The sequence below is a fragment of the Pelophylax lessonae genome (genome assembly GCF_965119305.1).
Source record: "Pelophylax lessonae genome assembly, chromosome: 5".
NCBI lineage: Eukaryota > Metazoa > Chordata > Amphibia > Anura > Ranidae > Pelophylax > Pelophylax lessonae.
This window is the reverse complement of record NC_138772.1, coordinates 390210867-390225178: the sequence shown is the minus strand read 5'-3', so window position 1 is coordinate 390225178 and position 14312 is coordinate 390210867. Positions and strand designations below refer to the sequence as shown.

The 14312-nt window shown below is 38.2% G+C and overlaps 1 protein-coding gene across 13 annotated transcripts in view; it reads right to left on the bottom strand.

The window, feature by feature from the left end:
• EPB41L3 (erythrocyte membrane protein band 4.1 like 3) overlaps positions 1-14312 on the bottom strand; it is a 294466-nt gene that overhangs the window by 218793 nt on the left and 61361 nt on the right. For all 13 annotated transcript variants that reach the window (XM_082259291.1, XM_082259293.1, XM_082259290.1 and 10 more), the window contains exon 2: positions 978-1167. In XM_082259291.1, the coding sequence (XP_082115417.1) occupies positions 978-1154 (177 nt within the window). In that variant the 5' untranslated portion in view covers positions 1155-1167. The remainder of the gene's footprint in view (positions 1-977; positions 1168-14312) is intronic.

Below are 14312 nucleotides of genomic sequence, written 5' to 3'. Positions count from 1 at the left end.
TGGAAGCGAGAATTATTTTTGGTGTCACTATCCCAATACTTCGTGAAGAGATATTACTCACTTTGAAACCTGATGGCTTTCCAAAAGCCAATTTCATCTGACAATTTGTATTTTCACAGCCACTAAAAAAAAAAAAAAAAAACATAGCTAGAGCTTGGCTGCTGGATTGGATTCCCTCGCTCTCGTGATAGTAAGATGCAAGATCCAATAGATGCTCTCAATGACAAACTGACTGCTAAACTCACTGATTGAATGCGTACATAATGCTTACATAATACCTGGGACCTGTGGAATTTGCCCTGTATGACACTAGATTTTGACTGCCACCTGCTAAACTTCTAAATAATGGATCCACTTATCCATCACTGAATAGGCCCTCATACTGTCTGCAATGCTCCTCCCCACAATCCCAAACCTTCCACTATCTATTTCACTTTTTCTTCCCTTCTCTTTACTACTTCAGTAAATCTTCCATGATCCTCATTTAAAGCTCCATCAGCGCTCCTCAATGCCACCTTACTCTCTTCCTAGTATGTTGAACTATCCTAGGCAGCTGGAACTCAATTACTGTGTATGGCTGGCCTGCATGTTAACTTATAATGGTTCTGTATGTACTACCTTTAAGTCAATAAAAACGACTGAACTAAATTAAAAATCCAACATGGATCATGGGACTCCCTTACACTGGCCACAGCAGGATTAAAGACCCTGGAGCCAAAGAGCAGGGATCCCACGGGTTCGAAATTGTTGGGTGATTAAACTCTCCAGCATTCACTAAAAACTGACTAAAGTGTAACAGGTGGACTGACCCTTTTAGAATTCACTAACTTGTTCTTACAGTTGTACATTGGATATTTAGCAAAAATCTTAGTTTATTAGTACATACTGTTATGTGCATGATTGGTTTCCTTTTTTTGAAATTTAGACAACATTTTTATGCAATTGCTTTTGTAAGAGATTGAAAAAAAAATGCTTGCCTTTTCACTTTTCAGTGGTGTACTGTGTGCCGCTGCTGCTGGAAAATGTTCTAGTGCGTTCTGATGATCTTCACCAGGCTGCTGACCTGGTTGTGTCTCTTTCTGCTGGGCTGAATCTTGTTGGTCTTTCTCCTGATCCTGTTTGGAATCCGACTCGGAGCCCGTTTCTGTTGTCATGTTCGGTTATTTTCTGGCAAAAGAAAAAAAAGAGCATTTTAACTTAATGCACAAGACACTGAAATCAGAAAAATGCATTCATAGCTTTGAGTCACAATTACAAGCAAAAATTTGAATAAAACAAAGTGAATACATAATTAAAATAAAGCTAGATAAAAAAAAGCAGTGAGAACTTATACATTTTTTTATAAAAACTGTGTGCGCTTTTGGGCACTGGTAAATAATTTAATTAAAAAAAAAAAATCTTTTGACTGCAGCATACGGAGTCATTTTGCTTGTCCATCGGGTAAAGCTATAAAGTAAAACTAAAGAAAATATTAATAGACTCATAGGCCAAGGTGTATATTCCACATCTCAAAAGAAACAGAAATCATACACACAGTCAGATCCATTATGGGATACAGTGAATAAGTAGTATTTCAAGAGCAAACTTTGTAGTGGCCATTATTACACTGTCCACGCTTGAACATTTCTAGCCCGACTTCCGCTGAACAAAAGATGCAGGAAAACCACATACTGTACATAGGCAGATAAGGTCATTGCATATTTCTAATCCATGCCATGGCTGGGGTGTCACATGCAAGACATGATTCATTTTAAATTTGCTCTAAAACAAACCAACTTGGCTAAAAGCTTCATCATTTTATTACGGGAAAAAAAAAACATAATTTAAAGAGAGTAAGTACCTCGACATAAAAAAATAATAAAATATAATAGACCTTGCATGGCACAAATGCAATTGGCTGATCTGTGATCTCTAAACATTTTTTCCCATTTGTAGTTGTGCTGGTGAAAAATAAGGTCTACTGTGTAAATAGGACATCTTCTTGCACTGGGAACTTAATTAAGATTGTTCACCCCACTATTTAGTGAACGTTGGGTAATGCACCAATACTGCACACGCAGCAGAATAATACATTATTAGCACATCACAATACGTGTTGCTTTGAAGTACCCTGGAAAACGAATGTGCGCTTTTTTTCAGTCCAAAGCACAAGTATGAATTGGCTCTTAAATAGTCTTAAGACTGTTTTTTTTTCTTGTTCAAAAATATTTTTCATTAGTTTAAGAACATAGAACAAACAGATAAGGATATGGAAGTAATTTCCCAAATACATGAAAATTGCAAAACAGAGTCACAACAGGAACAAAATACATATCTATCAAGTTTGAAGTCTAGAACTATTTGCAAAGGGGGAGTTCAATTGGGGTAAAAGGAAAGAAGGAGCAAGGTCATGACCTCTTCCAGGACACCCCAAAAGGAATAAAACTGTGGAAGACTTTTAATCCTTTTCTGTGCTTTTACTAAATATTTCAACATAAAAACCTCACCAAAATCTTTAATTTTATAAAAGCAATGAAAATGTCATTCACCAAAACATTCCATGCAGGTATATCAACCACTGTAAATGAAGACATATGCACCTGAAATAAAGGTCACATTCATTTCATGTGCAGCTCAGTGTAAATTCTAAAGGACACTGCGAATTGGAAGTTAATTTGGTTTAATGAAGAGGACACATAGCATGGCTCTTCAATAGAAAACCTGCCTGCTTCCAATGTGTGTTTTTTTTTTTTTTTTTACATTATAGTTCCACTTTCGCTCTATTCCTCCTAAAGTATTGTTTTAACACTGATTTTTAACTTTAACTATTTAACAATTATTAATTTAACTATTAATAATAAATTTTTTGGCCCATTAAGATTTGTTAGTGTTGGATTTCAAATTCTGAGATAAAATGTGTGGTTTTTTTTTTATATATATATATATATATATATATATATATATATACACATACATGTATGTATATATATATATACATTTGAAAATAATTTAATGCAGAATTAACTATAGTATCATTATCACCAGGAAACGAAGAACAAATATCTTTGTTATTACAGTGAAACAAACACCACTTTTTTTGTTTTAGTTTTGTTATGTATTTTTGTCTAAAGATTGCACAGAAAAAAAAAAAACATTTTTGCCTAGTAAGCTCTAGTGTTTGTAAAGGTATTAAAAAAAAAAAAAAAAAAAAACAAATATGGCAAACTTAACTTTGCTATGTGCAATGGATTTGCAATGAGCAGCCCTGGTCCTCTTTTTCTTAAGTCCCCACTGGCACTCCTGGCTTCTCCCCCACAGTTGAGTGCCCCCATGGCAAGCCACTTGCTATGTGGGCTCTCATTCAGGCTCCCTCCCCAGCCGTGCTCTGTGTTTCCATTGACGCACACACTGTGGCTTGGCCCCACCTCCTGCTTTCTCCTCACTGACTGACAGCAGCGAGAGCCAATGTCTCCTGCTGCTGTGTCTGAGACAATGAGGAGAGAGAGCAGTGATGTTGCTCTTGTGCACATCGCTGGATCGACATCGGGCTCAAGTAAGTGGGGGATGGAGTGGGGAGCTACACACAGAACGTTTTTTTAATGTAATGCATTATGGAAAAAACAATTCTGCCATTAGAACCACTTTTAAGCGATAGAGAAATGTTCTTATCCCCTGTAAAAAACAACTTCTATATTAGCTTGAGTAATGACAACGTTTTTAGCAAAAAAACAAGCTTACAGCAGAAAATGTAACAACTGCTCTTGTCCATATGGGTTATACAGGTAAAAGAGCTAAAGCAGTTAAAACATCCTGTGTTAGCGTCTCTTCCTTCTAAATACATTGGTTGCCTGGCTTTCTTTGCGTTTAACACTTTAAAGGTCACTTTCAGGGACGACTGGTATGTTTTTGTATGCTTCTGAACACAGCGGCATGTTAGTTTATGTGCCCATGCATGTGCAGGCATCCAAGCACATATTTGCACACAGCATTAAGGGGTGTAAAAAAAAATACTCCAAACTCACGTTCCCAGAGAAGATTGTGTTTCGTACGGTTAAGCATGCTTAAACAAGCCTAAACGTATTCTAGTGGCTAAATTAGCCAAATACTCTAGTCAACAGAATGAGGTTATGTACATAAGCCTCTATACGCGCCAAAACAAGCATTTTTTTTTTTTAACCTGGATTTTCTTTCCAGCTCCTGGCAGAAAGATTTTAGTGTACATAGGAGTATAATGCCTATGTGCATGAGGTCCAAAATCACTGACCCAGAATCAATATGTATCAAATCGCAGTGAAGTTGAAACATCTTATAGATACACACATCTGTTCCAAGTCACTGACACAAAGTCATATGTTTATCTTTAAGATATATGCCGCATGTCCAAAGTAATGGATCATAGTTACATAGTAGGTGAGGTTGAATAAAGACAATAGTCCATCCAGTTCAACCTGTATGTGTGTGGCCGTAATCATCTCACATACCCCTGAATGTTCTGATCCTTGAGATGTACGTCTAAGAGTCTTTTGAAAGCCACCATACTTCCCGCAGAAACCACCTCTTGTGGTAGAGAATTCCACAATCTTGTAGCTCTAACAGTAAAGACCCCCCCGTTGCCTGAGGTTAATGCGCTTCTCCTCTAATCAAAATGTATGCCCTCGAGTCCTCATGCACACCCTACGACTGAATAGCTTTTTTTCTATGCCGAGATCACCATTGAGGTATTTATAAATTGCAATGCAATTATGTCCCCCCTCAGGAGTCTCTTCTCCAGGGAGAATAAATCAAGCGATTGCAGACGCTCTTCATAATTAAGGTCCTCCAATCCCCCAATTAGTTTAGTTGCCCTTCTCTGGATCCTCTCCAGCTCCAACACATCCCTCCTGAGGACTGGCGACCAGAACTGGACACAATACTCCAGATGTGGTCGGACCAGAGTTTTATATATCATATTGCTTTAAATATAAAATAAAATCATCCCAAATGGGCAAACAGAACTTTTTTTCATCTACTGGTCAAAACATTAATAAAAATGATAAAATCATTGCTTGAAACATCAAGGGTCATTTACGATTGACAGCACTAGCAAAGGTCATTTTCTTGGGTAATGATGTGATCTTGTCCATCCGCATGTGCTGAGCTCTGCAAAACCAACTGCAATTGAGAATGAAATGCACATACAGAAATATGTAATGATGAAGATTACATGTTGGTTTTGCCCTATCATGCTAAATGGTCCAAGCAGGGGCGTGAAAAGAACTTATTTTATGTATTTTAATAAAAACTATTGAAATTTGATTCTGTACTTTTTTGTTAGGAAAAAGTTTTAACTGATAAATATGGATCACCATGAAAAAAGCAAGAGTTCACACTTTAAAGCACTCATATAAAGATATAAAAATTAACATTTTTGTAGTATAACGCAGGGAGCTCAACTACTGAAAGTATATGCAGTACAGTTCATTATCCTTATTCTGGAAAAGTAATTTTTTTATGCAATCATTTTTCGAAAGAACTGGGGTAAAAACAACCAGCATCCTGCAAATATTTTCCAGGTCACAGGAAGGACAAGCACACTGCGAGATGCGCAGTCTGTTCACCTGTCATAATTTGAACATTGTGAGAGCAAAATGTTTGTTTGTGAGAGCATGGTGTTTGAGTAATTATCCAATGTCTGATCTGTCCGATGCATATGGCAATGGATTACCCTTTAACGCTTTTAAAAAAAAAAAAAAAAAAAAAAAGAAAGAAAAACCACAAAACAAAAACAATAGCCCTACACATTACAGTTCTGATTTTCAAGGTAAAACAATCTGATGCACAATGAAGAGAAATTTACTCTATTTATAATTCAATAACCTGAGATTATAAGTAATAAAAAAAATTAAATAATAAAAAATTAGTTAAAAGGACTATACTTCTCTAGCGCTACAATGTATTTATATATATTAATATTACACTGTATATGTATATATGGGGGTTGAATGTCTCAGGCTATCGTCAGTCAGCTACTATAAAAATCACGCCTTTGTAGGTTTATTTTTCAATATTGATTTTGAAAAAAAATGATTTAATTTTGGATCAAGAAGCAGAATTTTCAATTTACGTGCACCTGAAGTTTCCCAACTTTCCTCTTGGTTTATCCTTTGAATGTTCATATTTGGGATGTTGGTACACCTTGAAATAAGTTGAACAGTGGAGTCTTGAAATACATTGGGTAAAATGCAATAATTATCAGATGAAAGGTGCAGGACAATTGCATAATTTGTATACACTCTTCTTTTATGTAATAAAAACCTAATTATCCTACCAATGATTGGGACTTCCTCTGACTGTGACCATGCTAAATGCCCTGTGTTGTCAACGTGCACAGCTGCTGCAGCTGTTTGGACCACAGGGCTGCAGAGGATTATCAGCATTGTTGTTGCTGATAACCCTCCTCACCTAAACAAATTGGCTCAGTTTCACCCTCAGTCTTTGTGAATGGCAGAATATTGATGTCCACTGTTCACCTGGGTAGACGAGTGAGCATGCCTGCTTCGCATCTAAACTTTACCTACTGTCTATGGGGCTGTAAATAGTCCCTTAGCCCATATGATGATGCTGCGGGGGCGAAGACAATTTGGGAGTTTCAAATGCATGCTGCAAATGTATGCAGAAGATCTACAGTATTAGCATATATTTGGCATGTATATCTACATTTATTTGTCATGTATTTATATCTAAATAGCAGAGCCCCTTATTTTAAAACATTTACTTTTCACTGGCATTTATGGATCTTTACGCCCTTATGAACAGAGTGCCTACTGATCTGTCATACTGTTTCCTGCTGATTTTATATCCACAATGACCACTGGGAACATTATGTCATCCTGGTACTTGAAGCTTTTAGTTACAAATTAATTCTTCTTATGTCTATGCTAAACCCAATCTCAATTATGAGCTGGGTGCCTCTTTCCATTTCTGCAACTAGAGTTCAAAACTACAGGCTGAGCACTACATTAAAAATGTCACAAGGGATTTTCTCTAAAAAGGGCCTGCAGCTACTTATGGAGGGCTTTAATAATAGATCCTCGCGGACAAGGAACTAAAAGAAAAAAAAAAATCCCATTTTATATACTACTGAATTTAGTTTGCACTGGACCTAGTAGCAGAAGAAACGAGGACTACAAGCTTTAAAATAAACACCACTTAATACATCCCATTCATGCAGGAGAATTACAAAAATATATCTCACAGTCATGTTCCTAACTTGCCCCAAATTCATAACGCTTCTCACCACCCTCAAAAATGTTCATGTAATTAAAAATGCTTTCATATACACAAAGAGAGGCATCATGTGACTGATCAAGTTTAGGCTTTTGAAAGGGCAGAGGAGGCACAAAGCAGGCACCTCAAAATCTTATGTAGGGGGAAACTACAATAAGTGGGAACCCATTTTTAATGTGTCCAATTACAAGACAAGCCTCAGCTGGAAGTGCATGCCAGTGTAACATACATCCGTGGCCAAAGGTATTGAGAATGTCACAAATATTATTTTCACAAAGTCTGCTGCCTCAGTTTTTATCATGGCAATTTGCATATATTCCAGAATGTTATGAAGCGCAATCAGGTGAATTGCAATTGCAAAGTCCCTCTTTGCCATGAAAATGAATTGAAAGTAATCCCATTAAAAATAAATACATTTCACAGCATTTGTGAAGAAGTCTTTAGGGTGCCCAAGAAAGTCCAGCATTCAAGGTAGAGTTTAGAGATATAATGTAATAAATTGGGTTAGGGTGCCCAAGAAAGTCCAGCAAGCGACAGGACCGCCTGCAACAGCTGATTCAGCAGCGGGATCGGGGCACCACCAGTGCAGAGTTTGCTCAGGAATAGCAGCAGGTAGGTCTGAGCGTATCTGCATGCACAATGAGGTGAAGACTTTTGAAGGATGGCCTGGTGTCAAGAAGGGCAGCAAAGAAGCCACTTCTCTCCAGGAAAAAAATCAGGGACAGACTTGACATTCTGCATAAAGTACAGGGATTGGACTGCTGAGGACTGTGATAATGTCATTTTCTGTGATTAAACCCATTTCTGATTGTTTGGGGCATTTAAGAAACCCTTGTGCGGAGAAGGCAAGGCAAGGCGAGCGCTATCATCAGTCCTGTATCATGCCAACATTAAAGCATTCTGAGACCATTCATGTGTGGAGTTGCTTCTTAGCCAAGGGAGTGGGCTCACTCAGAATTTTGCCTAAGAACTCAGCCATGAATAAAGAATGGCACAAAAACATCCTCCGAGAGCAACTTCTCCCAACCATCCAAGAACAATTTGGTGACGAACAATGCCTTTTTCAGCATGACTGAGCACCTTGCCATAAGGCAAAAGTGATAACTAAGTGGGTTGGGAATAAAACATTGAAATGTTGGGTCCATGGCCAGGAACCTCACCAGACCTTAATACCTTTGGAGAACTTGTGGTCCATCTTCAAGAGGGGGGTGAACAAAAAACACACAAATTCTGACAAACTTCAAGCATTGATAAAGCAAGAATGGTCTGCCCTCATTCAGGATGAGGCCCAGAAGTTGATTGACAGCATGCCAGGGTGAATTGCAGAGGTCTTGAAAAAGAAGAGCCACACTGAAAATATTGACTCTTTGCATAAACTTAATGTAATTGTCAATAAAGGCTTTGATACTTATGAAATGCTTGTAATTATACTTCAGTATATCATAGTAATATCTCACAAAAAGATCTAAAAACACTGAAGCAGCAGACTTTGTGAAAATTAAGATTTGTGTCATTCTCAAACCTTTTGACCACGGCTGTAGATCTGATATTTTCTCCCAACTGCAAACAACTCTTGAATAGGAGGTTCCTATCTATTTATCATATATACAACTACATAATATTTGCCTACAATGATTCTGCACATAACATGATTTTGTATTATTCGGCTATCATAATTTTAGACATCTATAAAAATTCATAAGGAGTTGTGAACTCGCAACATGTCCCCTGCACTTGTATCGAAACACAAACACTTGAAAACTTTCTGGCATGCAGCACAAACTCATAATTATCTCTTTTGATATGGGTACTGAAACCCTTAAGTGTCACTGGCACTTTTACTGGAAAAGTATTATGAAATATGGATGCAGCATGGTGCCTGTGTTCTGTACAACATATCCACTTATAAAAAATATATATACATACATATTTATATTATATTACACTACCTAGAATAGTGGTCATCAAAATAGGAGGTGTAGAGGACCTCAACTGCAGCCCCTTACATTATCCAGTGACAGCACATAGTTTTATGTACAGTATCTTACAAAAGTGATTACACTAAATATATTATATATATCTTTTCATCGGACAACACTGAAGAAATTACACTTTGTTACAATGTAAAAGTAGTGAATGTACAGCTTCTATAAACAGTGTAAATTTGCTGTCCCCTCAAAACAACAATACACAGCCATTAATGTCTAAACCGCTGTCAGAACAGACCACGCCATGGTCGGCCAAAGAAGTGTAGTGCATGTGCTCAGCGTCATATCCAGAAGTTTTCTTTGGGAAATAGATGTATGAGTGCTGGCAACATTGCTGCAGAAGTTGAAGAGGGGGGGGTCAGAATGTCAGTGCTCAGACCATACGCTGCACACTGCATCAAATTGGTCTGATTGGTCTGCATGGCTGACATCTCAGAAGGAAGCCTCTTATAAAGATGATGCACAAAAAAAGACCGCAACTGTTTGCTGAAGACAAGCAGACTAAGGACATGAACTAATGGAACAATAAACCAAGATAAAACCTTGCTAAAGCAGTTGAGGGTAAAGGTGATGAACTGGCCAAGCATGTCTCCAGACCTAAACCCCATTAAGCATCTGTGGGGCATCCTCAAATGGTGGAAGGTGGGGGAGCACAAGGTCTCTAACATCCACCAGCTCTGTGATGTCATCATGAAGGAGTGGAAGAGGAATCCAGTGGCAACCTGTGAAGCTCTGGTGAACTCCATGACAGAGGATTAAGGCAGTGCTGGGAAATAAGGGTGGCCACACAAAAAATTGACACTTTGGGCCCAATTTGGACATTTCCACTTAGGGGTATACTAACTTTTGTTGCCAGCAGTTTAGACATTAAATGGCTGTGTGTTGAGTTATTTTGAGGGGACAGCAAATTTACAGTGTTATACAAGCTGTACACTCGTTACTTTACATTGTAGCAAAGTGTCATTTCTTCAGTGTTGTCACATAAAAGATATAATGAAATATTTACAAAAATGTGAGGGGTGTACTCACTTTTGTGAGATACTGTATGTATGTTTGACAATTTTTTTAATAAGTCTATAATCTGTGACAGTTTTATGTTGCATTACAGACTGTGGATAGGCTATAGGATGGAGACTGCTAAAGATTAGTTATTATAGGTCGCATAAAATTCAAAACTTCCACTAGGATTGATGGAGTCCAAGGGCTGTACTGCAAGTACTAAAAAGCCGCAAGTGGTCTTCAGGCCACAGGTTGGGCACCATAATTCTAAAACCATGGAGAGAGCACACCAAATGGCAGAACAATGATTCAAAGCGAATTCCCAAAAATTGATTTTCTCAGGTTTGAATGACTGCAGATAGCACTTTATTCCCTGTAGTAATGCCCAGCGGGCAGATCTCACCTCCAAACACATCATGGCTATACTAGTTAAAAAAGCCTAAATAAATTTTCTATCGATTTCCAATAAGAACCGTTTCAGAGGTATAGTTCACAAAAAAGCTGTACAGTCCCCCAAAAGTATATTCCCGTGGAGATATTTTCCCCCGAAAGACCTAAACTTGCAATCAGGAAAACACATGCATGAACATGTAAGTGTGAGCAGCAGCATTTACATGAAATTACAGGCGCAGAGAGTATTTTGTAATTCAGTAATATGAGCATACAAAAAGCTGCAACTGGGGTTCCAAGATGCTGTAACCACAGGTGTATTTTATACTGTATGGCCATATGCCTGTATTGCAGTTTGTGTGTATGAGTCCTTGAGCTGGCTATAAACACTTATGGCACTTTTCCACTGCAAGTACCAGCTAGTACCGGCTCGGCTCTACTCGGCCCTGCTTGGCCCGGTTTGCTTTTCCACTGCGGTACCGCATGGTATAGTGTCGGAACGGTTCGGTACGGTATAGGTTTGCTTTTCCACTAAAGTAGTACTAAAGTTAAGTGGGTGGGATAACAACGGGGTGGGTGGGATTCTCTGACCAATCAATGGCTAGTAGTGACTGCATGCAAAGGATTGTGGGATATGGTATCAGTTTGGTACCTGTTGGAACCACAATCGAGTAGGTACTGTTTTTCAGAGCCGTACCGTACCGTTCGGTTCCATGCAGTGGAAAAGCAAACCTATACCGTACCGTACCATTCCGACCCTATACCATGCGGTACCAGCAGTGGAAAAGCACAAAAGCGTGCCGAACCGGTACGGTTCCATGCAGTAGAAAAGCGCTATTAGATTGTTTTTCCTCTATCCATGCCTGCTGTCAAAGACCTGAGCAGTGCCTGCATCCAATTGGCTGCAGGTGCTGGTCGTCCTACAGTTATTCACCAGGCTCTTTTTTGTCAATTTGTCAGGCAGAAAGATGGCAACAGGGCCAACCATGGAGTGAATTTTTATCCAGTTTATCAGGAACCATCGAGAATTCACTCTGTGTATGACCAGCTTTTTACATTCACCTGAAAAGCTGAGAGCAAAATCTTCTTCTGTAGCTTTATTAGTACATTTCATCCAATACATTTTTATTACCACTGTGGGCTATTTGCTTGATTCTTTCAATACATAAAAATAATTCAAATTTGAAGGCAATCAGAGAAATTCAAAATGGCTCCAACGCCACTTTTCTGGAGGCAGTTCCCCTAAGAATTGTCTTGGCCTAATACAGAAGTACACCAGTACTCATAGCAGGCTGAGCACTGTATCTCCATCGCCTTTAGCTGACCGCTGGGGAGATTCCCTGGTCAAAAGTGAAATGTGAAAAAAAGGGCAGAGGATACAGCTGATGTTATTACTCAGATATGGGCAATGCCCATGGGCAGGCCTGATGGGGGAAAGTGAGAAACGAGTTCCCCAACGGAACGGTTTTATTTTTGAGAGATGGTGCACAGAAGTGCGCAGGTTTGAAAGCCACAATTGGACTGAATAGCGGTTATGGAAAAAAAGTGGAGTGGACCTGAAAGGGAACTAGGAACCCATCAAACTTTGCCCATCCCTAAAAAAAACTCCCCAGCCAAGCACCTGTCAGTGTGACAAACACAGACAAATAAATGTACCCAACTGCTTGTCCCTGACAGATACATGGTTTAAGCACCAACCTTTTTGGTGCAGAGCTCCAATGAAATTCTAAAGGGCATTTACAACACCCTTTATGAATTCCCCAAATGAGATAGGATTATCTCCTGTATAGTAAAGACTTACAGCTATAGCTAAAATATTTAGAAAATGCAAACAATTTTAGCACATTTTATGAAATCATTTAATATTTTTTTTCCCTATTTAGGGAGATAAATAATTAGCAAATCTGAATTTTGATCAAACACAGAAATTGTCGCAGCTTTTCAGTCTGCGACAGTTTTATGAATTCACTGGTAAGGGTTTTTTTTTTTTTTTTTTTATATTTTAGATGTTTCAGCTCCTAATTTGGTATGCATATCACACACTTTTCCTGGGAGATTTTGGCAGGTGCGAATAGGAATATATTGATTGTCTGACACATCACCAATTCTTTGTAACACGTTCCCATTTAGGGGAACCTCGTTACATTTAAACCTCCAGTAAGATATGACATCTTCATTGCTGAGGTGCCACGAAATTTCAACAACTGAAGAGATTTAAAAGAAGCGGATGTGAAACAGTCAGTAAGCCACATGTTACAGATTAGCAGTTTGCCAATAACATTTTAAAATACTGTATACCCAAACCTATGGAACAAAAATTACATTTTTTGCCATTTACTATTTCTTAGGGTTGGTGACTGCTTCAATTTTCTTTTTTTAGACTACAACTACAGAACTATACCTGTTAATTTGGTCAGAAATCTTGTCTCTTTTTAACTTCTGTTCACTCAAGTGAAATTTCAAAAACCGCTATCAGGTTTTCCAGCTATCTTCTGTAAACTAACAAAAAACACCCTCCCTATGTAATGGCAATGAGTAGAGGGGAGGTGATTGTAGCCCATATCAGGAGAGGAACCTAGGGTGACAATGTTGCTCTTCCATTTGGTACAGAGAGTGAGCATTGTCACCATTGGACAGAAAGTACAATACTGGAAAGATCACCAGGTGAACAGTAAGGGAAAAACCTGAAAAAAAAACGTATGCCACCACATCTCAGGACTGGCAGGTTGATAGTCATTTTAGGTAATAAACATCTAATCCCACATATAACCAACGCAAATGTTAACACTTCTGAGCCTCTTACTAGGCTGTGAGCATTTAGAAAGTTCTAAGGATTTATTGCAACAAAAATGTATCTTCAGCATCTATTGCACTTGAAAGTAAACCTGGTCCAAAAGAAGGCAACACAAATTGAGCAGGAGACTAAAAAGAATGATATGCAGTGGCTATCTTTAGAAAAAACTCTATGCCAAAATGATCAGTAAGTCGAAATATCTAGGCAGCTGAGGCTATATGCAAATTCTAACTAACCCTATAAAAAGACAAACTCAGTTCTGCCCATTAAAGAGTTTGTGGCTACCAATCAAGGTATAGGACCGATAGTGAGACATGGAAGGTGGAACTAGGCAGGGATCTGCTTGACTTTTACTTCCTACATCTTAGGATCTACTAATTGATTTAACATGAACCTGTTTAAATCATCAACATTTGAAAAAACAATTTACATTACATAAGCTTTAGAAATTCAGTCTGAAAAGAAGTTGCATTCTTAGGTTTAACCAAGGTGTTTTATACTGCAATAAAAAAAAAAAAAAAGGCAAGTATATTTTCCGACAACAAAGGACAGTTTGTCGGAATGTTCTGTTTTGGTAAACATGAGTTTTTGATTTCCATAAAGTCAAAATGGAACTCAATTAGTAATCTTTGCTGATTTGTAATCTTTTAAAAACCCACCTCAAGTTTTCAAATTATATACACTGTATATCCCATAGGGTTTGTTAAAATGGCAGAAAATACAAACAAATTCAGATAAAGAATAGGGGGGGGGGGGAGCATAAATACCTGAAAAAAAAAAAAAAGACCTGAATTAAATAAAAGCCAATATGCAACTGAACATATATGAAACCTTTGTTGATACCAGTGTGCCTTTGGCATAGGGACAACAGCTGTCTTCAGCACCATGGACAGGAC